The sequence below is a fragment of the Strongylocentrotus purpuratus genome, unplaced genomic scaffold (assembly GCF_000002235.5).
Source record: "Strongylocentrotus purpuratus isolate Spur 01 unplaced genomic scaffold, Spur_5.0 spur5_contig_133, whole genome shotgun sequence".
NCBI classification, from domain to species: domain Eukaryota; kingdom Metazoa; phylum Echinodermata; class Echinoidea; order Camarodonta; family Strongylocentrotidae; genus Strongylocentrotus; species Strongylocentrotus purpuratus.
The window spans coordinates 1-18924 of record NW_022144779.1 but is presented as its reverse complement, the minus strand read 5'-3'; the positions used below and the strand labels follow the sequence as shown (position 1 = coordinate 18924).

The 18924-nt window shown below is 40.7% G+C and overlaps 1 protein-coding gene across 1 annotated transcript; it reads right to left on the bottom strand.

Annotated features, from left to right (window-relative positions):
* Positions 1-327: 327 nt before the first annotated feature.
* LOC115921099 (deleted in malignant brain tumors 1 protein-like) lies at positions 328-18839 on the bottom strand (the record flags this gene model as incomplete). Its single annotated transcript, XM_030978208.1, has 23 exons — positions 18731-18839; positions 17923-18063; positions 17696-17836; positions 17129-17350; positions 15533-15844; positions 14837-14977; positions 14608-14748; positions 13917-14260; positions 12498-12688; positions 11512-11657; positions 9536-9721; positions 8713-8853; positions 8483-8623; positions 7791-8135; positions 6507-6692; positions 5685-5825; positions 5455-5595; positions 4763-5107; positions 3290-3601; positions 2592-2732; positions 2363-2503; positions 1795-2015; positions 328-513 (listed from the first exon to the last, which is right to left on the bottom strand). Coding segments are annotated over exons 1-23 (4515 nt in total), but the record flags the coding sequence as incomplete, so codon positions are not given.
* Between the last annotated feature and the right edge of the window lie 85 nt (positions 18840-18924).

Here is an 18924-nt window from a genome sequence, read left to right as displayed (position 1 = left end):
TGCAAATCCATATTAAACCTATAATCAGACATGATCTGCAACATAGCGGGCGGCACGCTAGAAGCTAGTTGGAAAGTCAAGAACCTTGATTTTTACATGGTCATTTTACTTTCCTGCCTCACCGTTACAGGGCGCCCTGAAAAAGCCAACTGATTGTTCAGATTTTTAACTTCATTTAATATTTTTCTGGAAATAAACTTACCACTGTTACAAGTAACTCCTGCGTCCTCATTATGCCCACAGTTATGGCTAAACCAGCCAGCATGATTGCATTCAGCTATGCTAGATTCATATCCTTGGCAGTAACATTGTCTAGCATGATCGGACCTGATCCTTGACCGAAGTGAGCGCCGCTCCAAGCGTTGGATGCAGAAGGGTAACCAAGCATGCGACAGACGACATCAGCATTATAAGGTCCCATCCATCATCGCAGACTGTACCCCACTCGCCTTGGTAGAAGACCTCAACTTGACCCTCGTTAGAAGAGTTCCATTCACGAGACGAAAACTGGAGCTAAAGTAAGAGAACATGAAATGCTTCGTGGGTTAGTTACTCACTTAAAATACTTCAATTTAGTAAAAGATTAAAAACACACACATAGACACCCACGGTTGTTCGTGGTGTAAATGGAGGATTTTCTTTTGTTCCTCTTCCATTTTCCTTTGTTTGTACTAACTTTTTCGCAACAGCTCTATTTGGTTTTGTACACGTTTTCTAATCGAGGTCGTCCTCGATTTGGTCCCTGTCCTCGATTCACCGATGATGTTGCACGTGTGTGTCCTCGATTTACACAATAAACAAACTCATCGGTTTCATTTTTTACTGCGTCTCATGATAAAACCTCCCATAATGTCTTGAACACGATCGTCAATTGTGGACTTCCAGGAATTGTGGAAACTATTGTCCTCTTCTGTTCAACGTCCCCTATTGAATGCATAAGCAAACCCGCTTACACATTATACTTATGGGGAAGACCTTTGTTTCCTTTCTTTGTTTTCCTTTGTTCCTATTGAAATATCAAACTCCAGAGCGTTCGGGTATGAGTAGGTTGATTTCTAAAGACGTCCTTATTATGGGATCTATTGTTCTATTGTGTTTTCTACCCCATAACGAACCCTGTACATGCACTTTGGTTTCATTACTGCGTCTATGAGATATCACATTGTCAGTTCAAACATGGGTCAAAATGATGAACAGCGCATGAGCGCAAGTCAAAACTCGATTATAATTCAGTTCTCGCTCGGTAAAACTGGCTGTCGCCCCAATCAGTATCGACAATATACGGACCGGAACCAGTCTACTCGCATGGCGGTCTTGTTTAGCACGCACAAAAAACCCAAACCAAAACAAAAGCCTTTCTTGTTTCAGATGGTTGCATAAACTTCAAATAGCCAAAGTGGTTTTCATTAAAATACAAGCCAAAAAAAAGCTTTGCATGACAAAACTAATTTGATTTTGTTGACGAGCAACGGACAGTGCATCTATAAAATCGCCAGTTTGAGAAAGGACTTATCTCCAATTAAATCATGTGGATCAGTAATATTGAGGTCATTAATTTCAATGCAACTTGACAATAAGACGTGGATACACCTTTTCGGATGGAAAATGTTAGAAAAAAAATACTATTTTTCATGACAAGTTTGGCGGTGATTGGACGAACAAGTTTGAAGTACCTGAGCATTCAACACCGGCATCTTCACTGTGAGAGCAGTGTTCAGAGTAATAAGATGTGCAGTCAAGTATTGAGCTTTCCGAACCGTTGCATGCACATGTACAAGGTGATAGGACCAACACCCGGGCCATAGGTAGCGTAGCCCGGGGCATTAATGGCTGGTCCATATCCAAGCTGTCTGCAGATGACTTGGCCTCGTTCATGTCCCAGGAATGGCTGCAAGCCGTTCCCCAGGAACCGTTGACAAACACCTCTACTCTGCCTTCATAGATGGTGCTGCCATTCACTAATCGTAACACGGAGGAGGGTGGATTGACGTCTACAGTGGGAGCAACGGTGTTTCCTATAAAACATGATGAATGGAAGAAATGGTTTGAAATACACAACGAGTCTAGTTGTTGTAACTGTTTAAGTAAAGTCTCTTTTGTATTACAATAAAAATTCTGCAGATATGTGTAGTTAACACAACAGTTAATTCATCTTCCCCATGGTAACAGTCTGAGTATCCGTTGCATCTTTGGTAGCCTCGAATGCATTGGCCGTTGTAGTAGCATCGCAACTCGTATGAACTGCAGCCGTAGCAGAACGGTTCGGTAGTGTAGTCTGGGATTAAAGTGTAGTATAAAACAAAGGTATCTGTACATATTGAGTAAGAAATTTCACAGAAACTGATTTGTTGTACACATTTACCGGTGCAGTTGTATTCATCTTCGCCAAAGTAGCAGTCCGAGTATCCGTTGCATCTTTGGTAGTCTTGAATACATTGACCGTAGTAGTAGCATGCCCACTCATTTGAACTGCAGCCGGAGTTGGATGGCTCAGTGGTATAGTCTGAAAACGAAAAGACAGCGAGATGAATTATTTAAAAAACTTGGAGAATGTTTCAACTTTAGAAAACTGTTTTGTTGTAGATATTTACCGTAACAGTTGGATTCATCTTCGCCATAGTAGCAGTCAGTGTAACCGTTGCATCTTTGGTAGTCTTGAATACATTGACCGTTGTAGTAGCATTGCCACTCATATGAACTGCAGCCGGAGTAGGGTGGTTCAGTGGTAGAGTCTGGAATTTAAAAGTGTGGTTTAAAAAGACAGTACGATATATGTTTCATAAGCAAAAATGTGACATATGCCATCTTTAACAAACTCTTTTTGTTTTGAATATTCATTTAGAAAATAATCTCCTGTGCTCATCTTGTCTAAAGTAACACTCAGTAGGTCCAAAAACACATTGACCTTCGTAATTTATTTTGTAGTATCGCCACTTACATCATCTGCCAGCCGTAGTAGAGAGGTTTTGGAAGTGAAGTTATCAATAATTAAGCTTTATATTGCAGCCAACTTCTTAAACTTTCGCTGAAAAAGTAGTCGGAAAATAGCAGCGACACCTCATCTTCAAACTTGTCATAATTTGTCTTTGCAAATCCATATTAAACCTATAATCAGACATGATCTGGCAACATAGCGGCGGCACGCTAGAAGCTAGTTGGAAAGTCAAGAACCTTGATTTTTACATGGTCATTTTACTTTCCTGCCTCACCGTTACAGGGCGCCCTGAAAATAGCCAACTGATTGTTCAGATTTTTAACTTCATTTAATATTTTCTGGAAATAAACTTACCACTGTTACAAGTAACTCCTGCGTCCTCATTATGCCCACAGTTATGGCTAAACCAGCCAGCATGATTGCATTCAGCTATGCTAGATTCATATCCTTGGCAGTTAACATTGTCTAGCATGATCGGACCTGATCCTTGACCGAAGTGAGCGCCGCTCCAAGCGTTGGATGCAGAAGGGTAACCAAGCATGCGACAGACGACATCAGCATTATTAAGGTCCCATCCATCATCGCAGACTGTACCCCACTCGCCTTGGTAGAAGACCTCAACTTGACCCTCGTTAGAAGAGCTTCCATTCACGAGACGAACTGGAGCTAAAGTAAGAGAACATGAAATGCTTCGTGGGTTAGGTTACTCACTGTAAAATACTTCAATTTAGTAAAAGATTAAAAACACACACATAGACACCCACGGTTGTTCGTGGTGTAAATGGAGGATTTTCTTTTGTTCCTCTTCCATTTTCCTTTGTTTGTACTAACTTTTTCGCAACAGCTCTATTTGGTTTTGTACACGTTTTCTAATCGAGGTCGTCCTCGATTTGGTCCCTGTCCTCGATTCACCGATGATGTTGCACGTGTGTGTCCTCGATTTACACAATAAACAAACTCATCGGTTTCATTTTACTGCGTCTCATGATAAAACCTCCCATAATGTCTTGAACACGATCGTCAATTGTGGACTTCCAGGAATTGTGGAAACTATTGTCCTCTTCTGTTCAACGTCCCCTATTGAATGCATAAGCAAACCCGCTTACACATTATACTTATGGGGAAGACCTTTGTTTCCTTTCTTTTGTTTTCCTTTGTTCCTATTGAAATATCAAACTCCAGAGCGTTTCGGGTATGAGTAGGTTGATTTCTAAAGACGTCCTTATTATGGGATCTATTGTTCTATTGTGTTTTCTACCCATAACGAACCCTGTACATGCACTTTGGTTTCATTACTGCGTCTATGAGATATCACATTGTCAGTTCAAACATGGGTCAAAATGATGAACAGCGCATGAGCGCAAGTCAAAACTCGATTATAATTCAGTTCTCGCTCGGTAAACTGGCTGTCGCCCCAATCAGTATCGACAATATACGGACCAGGAACCAGTCTACTCGCATGGCGGTCTTGTTTAGCACGCACAAAAAACCCAAACCAAAACAAAAGCCTTTCTTGTTTCAGATGGTTGCATAAACTTCAAATAGCCAAAGTGGTTTTCATTAAAATACAAGCCAAAAAAAAGCTTTGCATGACAAAACTAATTTGATTTTGTTGACGAGCAACGGACAGTGCATCTATAAAATCGCCAGTTTGAGAAAGGACTTATCTCCAATTAAATCATGTGGATCAGTAATATTGAGGTCATTAATTTCAATGCAACTTGACAATAAGACGTGGATACACCTTTTCGGATGGAAAATGTTAGAAAAAAAATACTATTTTTCATGACAAGTTTGGCGGTGATTGGACGAACAAGTTTGAAGTACCTGAGCATTCAACACCGGCATCTTCACTGTGAGAGCAGTGTTCAGAGTAATAAGATGTGCAGTCAAGTATTGAGCTTTCCGAACCGTTGCAGTGCACATGTACAAGGTGAATAGGACCAACACCCGGGCCATAGGTAGCGTAGCCCGGGGCATTAATGGCTGGTCCATATCCAAGCTGTCTGCAGATGACTTGGGCCTCGTTCATGTCCCAGGAATGGCTGCAAGCCGTTCCCCAGGAACCGTTGACAAACACCTCTACTCTGCCTTCATAGATGGTGCTGCCATTCACTAATCGTAACACGGAGGAGGGTGGATTGACGTCTACAGTGGGAGCAACGGTGTTTCCTATAAAACATGATGAATGGAAGAAATGGTTTGAAATACACAACGAGTCTAGTTGTTGTAACTGTTTAAGTAAAGTCTATTTTGTATTACAATAAAATATCTGCAGATATGTGTAGTTAACACAACAGTTAATTCATCTTCCCCATGGTAACAGTCTGAGTATCCGTTGCATCTTTGGTAGCCTCGAATGCATTGGCCGTTGTAGTAGCATCGCAACTCGTATGAACTGCAGCCGTAGCAGAACGGTTCGGTAGTGTAGTCTGGGATTAAAGTGTAGTATAAAACAAAGGTATCTGTACATATTGAGTAAGAAATTTCACAGAAACTGATTTGTTGTACACATTTACCGGTGCAGTTGTATTCATCTTCGCCAAAGTAGCAGTCCGAGTATCCGTTGCATCTTTGGTAGTCTTGAATACATTGACCGTAGTAGTAGCATGCCCACTCATTTGAACTGCAGCCGGAGTTGGATGGCTCAGTGGTATAGTCTGAAAACGAAAAGACAGCGAGATGAATTATTTAAAAAACTTGGAGAATGTTTCAACTTTAGAAAACTGTTTTTGTTGTAGATATTTACCGTAACAGTTGGATTCATCTTCGCCATAGTAGCAGTCAGTGTAACCGTTGCATCTTTGGTAGTCTTGAATACATTGACCGTTGTAGTAGCATTGCCACTCATATGAACTGCAGCCGGAGTAGGGTGGTTCAGTGGTAGAGTCTGGAATTTAAAAGTGTGGTTTAAAAAGACAGTACGATATATGTTTCATAAGCAAAAATGTGACATATGCCATCTTTAACAAACTCTTTTTGTTTTGAATATTCATTTAGAAAATAATCTCCTGTGCTCATCTTGTCTAAAGTAACACTCAGTAGGTCCAAAAACACATTGACCTTCGTAATTTATTTTGTAGTATCGCCACTTACATCATCTGCAGCCGTAGTAGAGAGGTTTTGGAAGTGAAGTTATCAATAATTAAGCTTTATATTGCAGCCAACTTCTTAAACTTTCGCTGAAAAAGTAGTCGGAAAATAGCAGCGACACCTCATCTTCAAACTTGTCATAATTTGTCTTTGCAAATCCATATTAAACCTATAATCAGACATGATCTGGCAACATAGCGGCGGCACGCTAGAAGCTAGTTGGAAAGTCAAGAACCTTGATTTTTACATGGTCATTTTACTTTCCTGCCTCACCGTTACAGGGCGCCCTGAAAATAGCCAACTGATTGTTCAGATTTTTAACTTCATTTAATATTTTCTGGAAATAAACTTACCACTGTTACAAGTAACTCCTGCGTCCTCATTATGCCCACAGTTATGGCTAACCAGCCAGCATGATTGCATTCAGCTATGCTAGATTCATATCCTTGGCAGTTAACATTGTCTAGCATGATCGGACCTGATCCTTGACCGAAGTGAGCGCCGCTCCAAGCGTTGGATGCAGAAGGGTAACCAAGCATGCGACAGACGACATCAGCATTATTAAGGTCCCATCCATCATCGCAGACTGTACCCCACTCGCCTTGGTAGAAGACCTCAACTTGACCCTCGTTAGAAGAGCTTCCATTCACGAGACGAACTGGAGCTAAAGTAAGAGAACATGAAATGCTTCGTGGGTTAGGTTACTCACTGTAAAATACTTCAATTTAGTAAAAGATTAAAAACACACACATAGACACCCACGGTTGTTCGTGTGTAAATGGAGGATTTTCTTTTGTTCCTCTTCCATTTTCCTTTGTTTGTACTAACTTTTTCGCAACAGCTCTATTTGGTTTTGTACACGTTTTCTAATCGAGGTCGTCCTCGATTTGGTCCCTGTCCTCGATTCACCGATGATGTTGCACGTGTGTGTCCTCGATTTACACAATAAACAAACTCATCGGTTTCATTTTACTGCGTCTCATGATAAAACCTCCCATAATGTCTTGAACACGATCGTCAATTGTGGACTTCCAGGAATTGTGGAAACTATTGTCCTCTTCTGTTCAACGTCCCTATTGAATGCATAAGCAAACCCGCTTACACATTATACTTATGGGGAAGACCTTTGTTTCCTTTTCTTTTGTTTTCCTTTGTTCCTATTGAAATATCAAACTCCAGAGCGTTTCGGGTATGAGTAGGTTGATTTCTAAAGACGTCCTTATTATGGGATCTATTGTTCTATTGTGTTTTCTACCCCATAACGAACCCTGTACATGCACTTTGGTTTCATTACTGCGTCTATGAGATATCACATTGTCAGTTCAAACATGGGTCAAAATGATGAACAGCGCATGAGCGCAAGTCAAAACTCGATTATAATTCAGTTCTCGCTCGGTAAACTGGCTGTCGCCCCAATCAGTATCGACAATATACGGACCAGGAATCAGTCTACTCGCATGGCGGTCTTGTTTAGCACGCACAAAAAACCAAACCAAAACAAAAGCCTTTCTTGTTTCAGATGGTTGCATAAACTTCAAATAGCCAAAGTGGTTTTCATTAAAATACAAGCCAAAAAAAAAGCTTTGCAAGACAAAAATAATCTCCAATTAAATCATGTGGATCAGTAATATTGAGGTCATAATTTCAATGCAACTTGACAATAAGACGTGGATACACCTTTTCGGATGGAAAATGTTAGAAAAAAAACCCACTATTTTTCATGACAAGTTTGGCGGTGATTGGACGAACAAGTTTGAATTACCTGAGCATTCAACACCGGCATCTTCACTGTGAGAGCAGTGTTCAGAGTAATAAGATGTGCAGTCAAGTATTGAGCTTTCCGAACCGTTGCAGTGCACATGTACAAGGTGAATAGGACCAACACCAGGGCCATAGGTAGCGTAACCCGGGGCATTAATGGCTGGTCCATATCCAAGCTGTCTGCAGATGACTTGGGCCTCGTTCATGTCCCAGGAATGGCTGCAAGCCGTTCCCCAGGAACCGTTGACAAACACCTCTACTCTGCCTTCATAGATGGTGCTGCCATTCACTAATCGTAACACGGAGGAGGGTGGATTGACGTCTACAGTGGGAGCAACGGTGTTTCCTATAAAACATGATGAATGGAAGAAATGGTTTGAAATACACAACGAGTCTAGTTGTTTGTAACTGTTTAAGTAAAGTCTATTTTGTATTACAATAAATATCTGCAGATATGTGTAGTTAACACAACAGTTAATTCATCTTCCCCATGGTAACAGTCTGAGTATCCGTTGCATCTTTGGTAGCCTCGAATGCATTGGCCGTTGTAGTAGCATCGCAACTCGTATGAACTGCAGCCGTAGCAGAACGGTTCGGTAGTGTAGTCTGGGATTAAAGTGTAGTATAAAAACAAGGTATCTGTACATATTGAGTAAGAAATTTCACAGAAACTGATTTGTTGTACACATTTACCGGTGCAGTTGTATTCATCTTCGCCAAAGTAGCAGTCCGAGTATCCGTTGCATCTTTGGTAGTCTTGAATACATTGACCGTAGTAGTAGCATGCCCACTCATTTGAACTGCAGCCGGAGTTGGATGGCTCAGTGGTATAGTCTGAAAACGAAAAGACAGCGAGATGAATTATTTAAAAAACTTGGAGAATGTTTCAACTTTAGAAAACTGTTTTTGTTGTAGAGATTTACCGTAACAGTTGGATTCATCTTCGCCATAGTAGCAGTCAGTGTAACCGTTGCATCTTTGGTAGTCTTGAATACATTGACCGTTGTAGTAGCATTGCCACTCATATGAACTGCAGCCGGAGTAGGGTGGTTCAGTGGTAGAGTCTGGAATTTAAAAGTGTGGTTTAAAAAGACAGTACGATATAGTTTCATAAGCAAAATGTGACATATGCCATCTTAAACAAACTCTTTTTGTTTTGAATATTCATTTAGAAAATAATCTCCTGTGCTCATCTTGTCTAAAGTAACACTCAGTAGGTCCAAAAACACATTGACCTTCGTAATTTATTTTGTAGTATCGCCACTTACATCATCTGCAGCCGTAGTAGAGAGGTTTTTTTGGAAGTGAAGTTATCAATAATTAAGCTTTATATTGCAGCCAACTTCTTAAACTTTCGCTGAAAAAGTAGTCGGAAAATAGCAGCGACACCTCATCTTCAAACTTGTCATAATTTGTCTTTGCAAATCCATATTAAACCTATAATCAGACATGATCTGGCAACATAGCGGCGGCACGCTAGAAGCTAGTTGGAAAGTCAAGAACCTTGATTTTTACATGGTCATTTTACTTTCCTGCCTCACCGTTACAGGGCGCCCTGAAAATAGCCAACTGATTGTTCAGATTTTTAACTTCATTTAATATTTTCTGGAAATAAACTTACCACTGTTACAAGTAACTCCTGCGTCCTCATTATGCCCACAGTTATGGCTAAACAGCCAGCATGATTGCATTCAGCTATGCTAGATTCATATCCTTGGCAGTTAACATTGTCTAGCATGATCGGACCTGATCCTTGACCGAAGTGAGCGCCGCTCCAAGCGTTGGATGCAGAAGGGTAACCAAGCATGCGACAGACGACATCAGCATTATTAAGGTCCCATCCATCATCGCAGACTGTACCCCACTCGCCTTGGTAGAAGACCTCAACTTGACCCTCGTTAGAAGAGCTTCCATTCACGAGACGAACTGGAGCTAAAGTAAGAGAACATGAAATGCTTCGTGGGTTAGGTTACTCACTGTAAAATACTTCAATTTAGTAAAAGATTAAAAACACACACATAGACACCCACGGTTGTTCGTGGTGTAAATGGAGGATTTTCTTTTTGTTCCTCTTCCATTTTCCTTTGTTTGTACTAACTTTTTCGCAACAGCTCTATTTGGTTTTGTACACGTTTTCTAATCGAGGTCGTCCTCGATTTGGTCCCTGTCCTCGATTCACCGATGATGTTGCACGTGTGTGTCCTCGATTTACACAATAAACAAACTCATCGGTTTCATTTTACTGCGTCTCATGATAAAACCTCCCATAATGTCTTGAACACGATCGTCCAATTGTGGACTTCCAGGAATTGTGGAAACTATTGTCCTCTTCTGTTCAACGTCCCCTATTGAATGCATAAGCAAACCCGCTTACACATTATACTTATGGGGAAGACCTTTGTTCCTTTTTTTTGTTTTCCTTTGTTCCTATTGAAATATCAAACTCCAGAGCGTTTCGGGTATGAGTAGGTTGATTTCTAAAGACGTCCTTATTATGGGATCTATTGTTCTATTGTGTTTTCTACCCCATAACGAACCCTGTACATGCACTTTGGTTTCATTACTGCGTCTATGAGATATCACATTGTCAGTTCAAACATGGGTCAAAATGATGAACAGCGCATGAGCGCAAGTCAAAACTCGATTATAATTCAGTTCTCGCTCGGTAAACTGGCTGTCGCCCCAATCAGTATCGACAATATACGGACCAGGAACCAGTCTACTCGCATGGCGGTCTTGTTTAGCACGCACAAAAAACCCAAACCAAAACAAAAGCCTTTCTTGTTTCAGATGGTTGCATAAACTTCAAATAGCCAAAGTGGTTTTCATTAAAATACAAGCAAAAAAAAAAAAGCTTTGCATGAACAAAACTATATCTCCAATTAAATCATGTGGATCAGTAATATTGAGGTCATTAATTTCAATGCAACTTGACAATAAGACGTGGATACACCTTTTCGGATGGAAAATGTTACAAAAAAAATACTATTTTTCATGACAAGTTTGGCGGTGATTGGACGAACAAGTTTGAATTACCTGAGCATTCAACACCGGCATCTTCACTGTGAGAGCAGTGTTCAGAGTAATAAGATGTGCAGTCAAGTATTGAGCTTTCCGAACCGTTGCAGTGCACATGTACAAGGTGAATAGGACCAACACCCAGGGCCATAGGTAGCGTAACCCGGGGCATTAATGGCTGGTCCATATCCAAGCTGTCTGCAGATGACTTGGGCCTCGTTCATGTCCCAGGAATGGCTGCAAGCCGTTCCCCAGGAACGTTGACAAACACCTCTACTCTGCCTTCATAGATGGTGCTGCCATTCACTAATCGTAACACGGAGGAGGGTGATTGACGTCTACAGTGGGACAACGGTGTTTCCTATAAAACATGATGAATGGAAGAGGTTTTGAAATACACAACGAGTCTAGTTGTTGTAACTGTTTAAGTAAAGTCTCTTTTGTATTACAATAAAATATCTGCAGATATGTGTATTTAACACAACAGTTAATTCATCTTCCCCATGGTAACAGTCTGAGTATCCGTTGCATCTTGGTAGCCTCGAATGCATTGGCATTGTAGTAGCATCGCAACTCGTATGAACTGCAGCCGTAGCAGAACGGTTCGGTAGTGTAGTCTGGGATTAAAGTGTAGTATAAAACAAAGGTATCTGTACATATTGAGTAAGAAATTTCACAGAAACTGATTTGTTGTACACATTTACCGGTGCAGTTGTATTCATCATCTTCGCCAAAGTAGCAGTCCGAGTATCCGTTGCATCTTTGGTAGTCTTGAATACATTGACCGTAGTAGTAGCATGCCCACTCATTTGAACTGCAGCCGGAGTTGGATGGCTCAGTGGTATAGTCCCTGAAAACGAAAAGACAGCGAGATGAATTATTTTTAAAAAACTTGGAGAAATGTTTCAACTTTAAAAACTGTTTTGTTGTAGATATTTACCGTAACAGTTGGATTCATCTTCGCCATAGTAGCAGTCAGTGTAACCGTTGCATCTTTGGTAGTCTTGAATACATTGACCGTTGTATTATCATTGCCACTCATATAACTGCAGCCGGAGTAGGGTGGTTCAGTGGTAGAGTCTGGAAATTTAAAAGTGGTGGTTTAAAAGGACAGTACGATATATGTTTCATAAGCAAAGATGTGACATATGCCATCTTAACAACTCTTTTTGTTTTGAATATTCATTTAGAAAATAATCTCCTGTGCTCATCTTGTCTAAAGTAACACTCAGTAGGTCCAAAAACACATTGACCTTCGTAATTTATTTTGTAGTATCGCCACTTACATCATCTGCAGCCGTAGTAGAGAGGTTTTGGAAGTGAAGTTATCAATAATTAAGCTTTATAATTGCAGCCAACTTCTTAACTTTCGCTGAAAAAGTATTCGGAAAATAGCAGCGACACCTCATCTTCAAACTTGTCATAATTTGTCTTTGCAAATCCATATTAAACCTATAATCAGACATGATCTGGCAACATAGCGGCGGCACGCTAGAAGCTAGTTGGAAAGTCCAAGAAACCTTGATTTTTACATGGTCTTGTTTACTTTCCTGCCTCACCGTTACAGGGCGCCCTGAAAAATAGCCAACTGATTGTTCAGATTTTTAACTTCATTTAATATTTTCTGGAATAAACTTACCACTGTTACAAGTAACTCCTGCGTCCTCATTATGCCACAGTTATGGCTAACCAGCCAGCATGATTGCATTCAGCTATGCTAGATTCATATCCTTGGCAGTTAACATTGTCTAGCATGATCGGACCTGATCCTTGACCGAAGTGAGCGCCGCTCCAAGCGTTGGATGCAGAAGGGTAACCAAGCATGCGACAGACGACATCAGCATTATTAAGGTCCCATCCATCATCGCAGACTGTACCCCACTCGCCTTGGTAAGAAGACCTCAACTTGACCCTCGTTAGAAGAGCTTCCATTCACGAGACGAACTGGAGCTAAAGTAAGAGAACATGAAATGCTTCGTGGGTTAGGTTACTCACTGTAAAATACTTCAATTTAGTAAAAGATTAAAACACACACATAGACACCCCACGGTTGTTCGTGGTGTAAATGGAGGATTTTCTTTTGTTCCTCTTCCATTTTCCTTTGTTTGTACTAACTTTTTCGCAACGCTCTATTTGGTTTTGTACACGTTTTCTAATCGAGGTCGTCCTCGATTTGGTCCCTGTCCTCGATTCACCGATGATGTTGCACGTGTGTGTCCTCGATTTACACAATAAACAACTCATCGGTTTCATTTTACTGCGTCTCATGATAAAACCTCCCATAATGTCTTGAACACGATCGTCAATTGTGGACTTCCAGGAATTGTGGAAACTATTGTCCTCTTCTGTTCAACGTCCCCTATTGAATGCATAAGCAAACCCGCTTACACATTATACTTATGGGAAGACCTTTGTTTCCTTTCTTTTGTTTTCCTTTGTTCCTATTGAAATATCAAACTCCAGAGCGTTTCGGGTATGAGTAGGTTGATTTCTAAAGACGTCCTTATTATGGGATCTATTGTTCTATTGTGTTTTCTACCCCATAACGAACCCTGTACATGCACTTTGGTTTCATTACTGCGTCTATGAGATATCACATTGTCAGTTCAAACATGGGTCAAAATGATGAACAGCGCATGAGCGCAAGTCAAAACTCGATTATAATTCAGTTCTCGCTCGGTAAACTGGCTGTCGCCCCAATCAGTATCGACAATATACGGACCAGGAACCAGTCTACTCGCATGGCGGTCTTGTTTAGCACGCACAAAAAACCCAAACCAAAACAAAAGCCTTTCTTGTTTCAGATGGTTGCATAAACTTCAAATAGCCAAAGTGGTTTTCATTAAAATTCAAGCCAAAAAAAAGCTTTGCATGACAAAACTAATTTTGATTTTGTTGACGAGCAACGGACAGTGCATCTATAAAATCGCCAGTTTGAGAAGGACTTATCTCCAATTAAATCATGTGGATCAGTAATATTGAGGTCATTAATTTCAATGCAACTTGACAATAAGACGTGGATACACCTTTTCGGATGGAAAATGTTAGAAAAAAAATACTATTTTTCATGACAAGTTTGGCGGTGATTGGACGAACAAGTTTGAAGTACCTGAGCATTCAACACCGGCATCTTCACTGTGAGAGCAGTGTTCAGAGTAATAAGATGTGCAGTCAAGTATTGAGCTTTCCGAACCGTTGCAGTGCACATGTACAAGGTGAATAGGACCAACACCCGGGCCATAGGTAGCGTAGCCGGGGCATTAATGGCTGGTCCATATCCAAGCTGTCTGCAGATGACTTGGGCCTCGTTCATGTCCCAGGAATGGCTGCAAGCCGTTCCCCAGGAACCGTTGACAAACACCTCTACTCTGCCTTCATAGATGGTGCTGCCATTCACTAATCGTAACACGGAGGAGGGTGGATTGACGTCTACAGTGGGAGCAACGGTGTTTCCTATAAAACATGATGAATGGAAGAAATGGTTTGAAATACACAACGAGTCTAGTTGTTGTAACTGTTTAAGTAAAGTCTATTTTGTATTACAATAAAATATCTGCAGATATGTGTAGTTAACACAACAGTTAATTCATCTTCCCCATGGTAACAGTCTGAGTATCCGTTGCATCTTTGGTAGCCTCGAATGCATTGGCCGTTGTAGTAGCATCGCAACTCGTATGAACTGCAGCCGTAGCAGAACGGTTCGGTAGTGTAGTCTGGGATTAAAGTGTAGTATAAAACAAAGGTATCTGTACATATTGAGTAAGAAATTTCACAGAAACTGATTTGTTGTACACATTTACCGGTGCAGTTGTATTCATCTTCGCCAAAGTAGCAGTCCGAGTATCCGTTGCATCTTTGGTAGTCTTGAATACATTGACCGTAGTAGTAGCATGCCCACTCATTTGAACTGCAGCCGGAGTTGGATGGCTCAGTGGTATAGTCTGAAAACGAAAAGACAGCGAGATGAATTATTTAAAAAACTTGGAGAATGTTTCAACTTTAGAAAACTGTTTTGTTGTAGATATTTACCGTAACAGTTGGATTCATCTTCGCCATAGTAGCAGTCAGTGTAACCGTTGCATCTTTGGTAGTCTTGAATACATTGACCGTTGTAGTAGCATTGCCACTCATATGAACTGCAGCCGGAGTAGGGTGGTTCAGTGGTAGAGTCTGGAATTTAAAAGTGTGGTTTAAAAAGACAGTACGATATATGTTTCATAAGCAAAAATGTGACATATGCCATCTTTAACAAACTCTTTTTGTTTTGAATATTCATTTAGAAAATAATCTCCTGTGCTCATCTTGTCTAAAGTAACACTCAGTAGGTCAAAAACACATTGACCTTCGTAATTTATTTTGTAGTATCGCCACTTACATCATCTGCAGCCGTAGTAGAGAGGTTTTGGAAGTGAAGTTATCAATAATTAAGCTTTATATTGCAGCCAACTTCTTAAACTTTCGCTGAAAAAGTAGTCGGAAAATAGCAGCGACACCTCATCTTCAAACTTGTCATAATTTGTCTTTGCAAATCCATATTAAACCTATAATCAGACATGATCTGGCAACATAGCGGCGGCACGCTAGAAGCTAGTTGGAAAGTCAAGAACCTTGATTTTTACATGGTCATTTTACTTTCCTGCCTCACCGTTACAGGGCGCCCTGAAAATAGCCAACTGATTGTTCAGATTTTTAACTTCATTTAATATTTTCTGGAAATAAACTTACCACTGTTACAAGTAACTCCTGCGTCCTCATTATGCCCACAGTTATGGCTAAACCAGCCAGCATGATTGCATTCAGCTATGCTAGATTCATATCCTTGGCAGTTAACATTGTCTAGCATGATCGGACCTGATCCTTGACCGAAGTGAGCGCCGCTCCAAGCGTTGGATGCAGAAGGGTAACCAAGCATGCGACAGACGACATCAGCATTATTAAGGTCCCATCCATCATCGCAGACTGTACCCCACTCGCCTTGGTAGAAGACCTCAACTTGACCCTCGTTAGAAGAGCTTCCATTCACGAGACGAACTGGAGCTAAAGTAAGAGAACATGAAATGCTTCGTGGGTTAGGTTACTCACTGTAAAATACTTCAATTTAGTAAAAGATTAAAAACACACACATAGACACCCACGGTTGTTCGTGGTGTAAATGGAGATTTTCTTTTGTTCCTCTTCCATTTTCCTTTGTTTGTACTAACTTTTTCGCAACAGCTCTATTTGGTTTTGTACACGTTTTCTAATCGAGGTCGTCCTCGATTTGGTCCCTGTCCTCGATTCACCGATGATGTTGCACGTGTGTGTCCTCGATTTACACAATAAACAAACTCATCGGTTTCATTTTACTGCGTCTCATGATAAAACCTCCCATAATGTCTTGAACACGATCGTCAATTGTGGACTTCCAGGAATTGTGGAAACTATTGTCCTCTTCTGTTCAACGTCCCCTATTGAATGCATAAGCAAACCCGCTTACACATTATACTTATGGGGAAGACCTTTGTTTCCTTTCTTTTGTTTTCCTTTGTTCCTATTGAAATATCAAACTCCAGAGCGTTTCGGGTATGAGTAGGTTGATTTCTAAAGACGTCCTTATTATGGGATCTATTGTTCTATTGTGTTTTCTACCCCATAACGAACCCTGTACATGCACTTTGGTTTCATTACTGCGTCTATGAGATATCACATTGTCAGTTCAAACATGGGTCAAAATGATGAACAGCGCATGAGCGCAAGTCAAAACTCGATTATAATTCAGTTCTCGCTCGGTAAACTGGCTGTCGCCCCAATCAGTATCGACAATATACGGACCAGGAATCCAGTCTACTCGCATGGCGGTCTTGTTTAGCACGCACAAAAAACCCAAACCAAAACAAAAGCCTTTCTTGTTTCAGATGGTTGCATAAACTTCAAATAGCCAAAGTGGTTTTCATTAAAATACAAGCCAAAAAAAAGCTTTGCATGACAAAACTAATTTGATTTTGTTGACGAGCAACGGACAGTGCATCTATAAAATCGCCAGTTTGAGAAAGGACTTATCTCCAATTAAATCATGTGGATCAGTAATATTGAGGTCATTAATTTCAATGCAACTTGACAATAAGACGTGGATACACCTTTTCGGATGGAAAATGTTAGAAAAAAAAATCTATTTTTCATGACAAGTTTGGCGGTGATTGGACGAACAAGTTTGAATTACCTGAGCATTCAACACCGGCATCTTCACTGTGAGAGCAGTGTTCAGAGTAATAAGATGTGCAGTCAAGTATTGAGCTTTCCGAACCGTTGCAGTGCACATGTACAGGTGAATAGGACCAACACCCGGGCCATAGGTAGCGTAGCCCGGGGCATTAATGGCTGGTCCATATCCAAGCTGTCTGCAGATGACTTGGGCCTCGTTCATGTCCCAGGAATGGCTGCAAGCCGTTCCCCAGGAACCGTTGACAAACACCTCTACTCTGCCTTCATAGATGGTGCTGCCATTCACTAATCGTAACACGGAGGAGGGTGGATTGACGTCTACAGTGGGAGCAACGGTGTTTCCTATAAAACATGATGAATGGAAGAAATGGTTTGAAATACACAACGAGTCTAGTTGTTGTAATGTTTAAGTAAAGCTATTTTGTATTACAATAAAATATCTGCAGATATGTGTAGTTAACACAACAGTTAATTCATCTTCCCCATGGTAACAGTCTGAGTATCCGTTGCATCTTTGGTAGCCTCGAATGCATTGGCCGTTGTAGTAGCATCGCAACTCGTATGAACTGCAGCCGTAGCAGAACGGTTCGGTAGTGTAGTCTGGGATTAAAGTGTAGTATAAAACAAAGGTATCTGTACATATTGAGTAAGAAATTTCACAGAAACTGATTTGTTGTACACATTTACCGGTGCAGTTGTATTCATCTTCGCCAAAGTAGCAGTCCGAGTATCCGTTGCATCTTTGGTAGTCTTGAATACATTGACCGTAGTAGTAGCATGCCCACTCATTTGAACTGCAGCCGGAGTTGGATGGCTCAGTGGTATAGTCTGAAAACGAAAAGACAGCGAGATGAATTATTTAAAAAATTGGAGAATGTTTCAACTTTAGAAACTGTTTTGTTGTAGATATTTACCGTAACAGTTGGATTCATCTTCGCCATAGTAGCAGTCAGTGTAACCGTTGCATCTTTGGTAGTCTTGAATACATTGACCGTTGTAGTAGCATTGCCACTCATATGAACTGCAGCCGGAGTAGGGTGGTTCAGTGGTAGAGTCTGGAATTTAAAAGTGTGGTTTTAAAAGACAGTACGATATATGTTTCATAAGCAAAAATGTGACATATGCCATCTTTAACAAACTCTTTTTGTTTTGAATATTCATTTAGAAAATAATCTCCTGTGCTCATCTTGTCTAAAGTAACACTCAGTAGGTCCAAAAACACATTGACCTTCGTATTTTTTTTGTAGTATCGCCACTTACATCATCTGCAGCCGTAGTAGAGAGGTTTTGGAAGTGAAGTTATCAATAATTAAGCTTTATATTGCAGCCAACTTCTTAAACTTTCGCTGAAAAGTAGTCGGAAAATAGCAGCGACACCCATCTTCAAACTTGTCATAATTTGTCTTTGCAAATCCATATTAAACCTATAATCAGACATGATCTGGCAACATAGCGGCGGCACGCTAGAAGCTAGTTGGAAAGTCAAGAACCTTGATTTTTTACATGGTCCATTACTTTCCTGCCTCACCGTTACAGGGCGCCCTGAAAATAGCCAACTGATTGTTCAGATTTTTAACTTCATTTAATATTTTCTGGAAATAACTTACCACTGTTACAAGTAACTCCTGCGTCCTCATTATGCCCACAGTTATGGCTAAACCAGCCAGCATGATTGCATTCAGCTATGCTAGATTCATATCCTTGCAGTTAACATTGTCTAGCATGATCGGACCTGATCCTTGACCGAAGTGAGCGCCGCTCCAATCGTTGGATGCAGAGGGTAACCAAGCATGCGACAGACGACATCAGCATTATTAAGGTCCACATCCATCATCGCAGACTGTACCCCACTCGCCTTGGTAGAAGACCTCAACTTGACCCTCGTTAGAAGAGCTTCCATTCACGAGACGAACTGA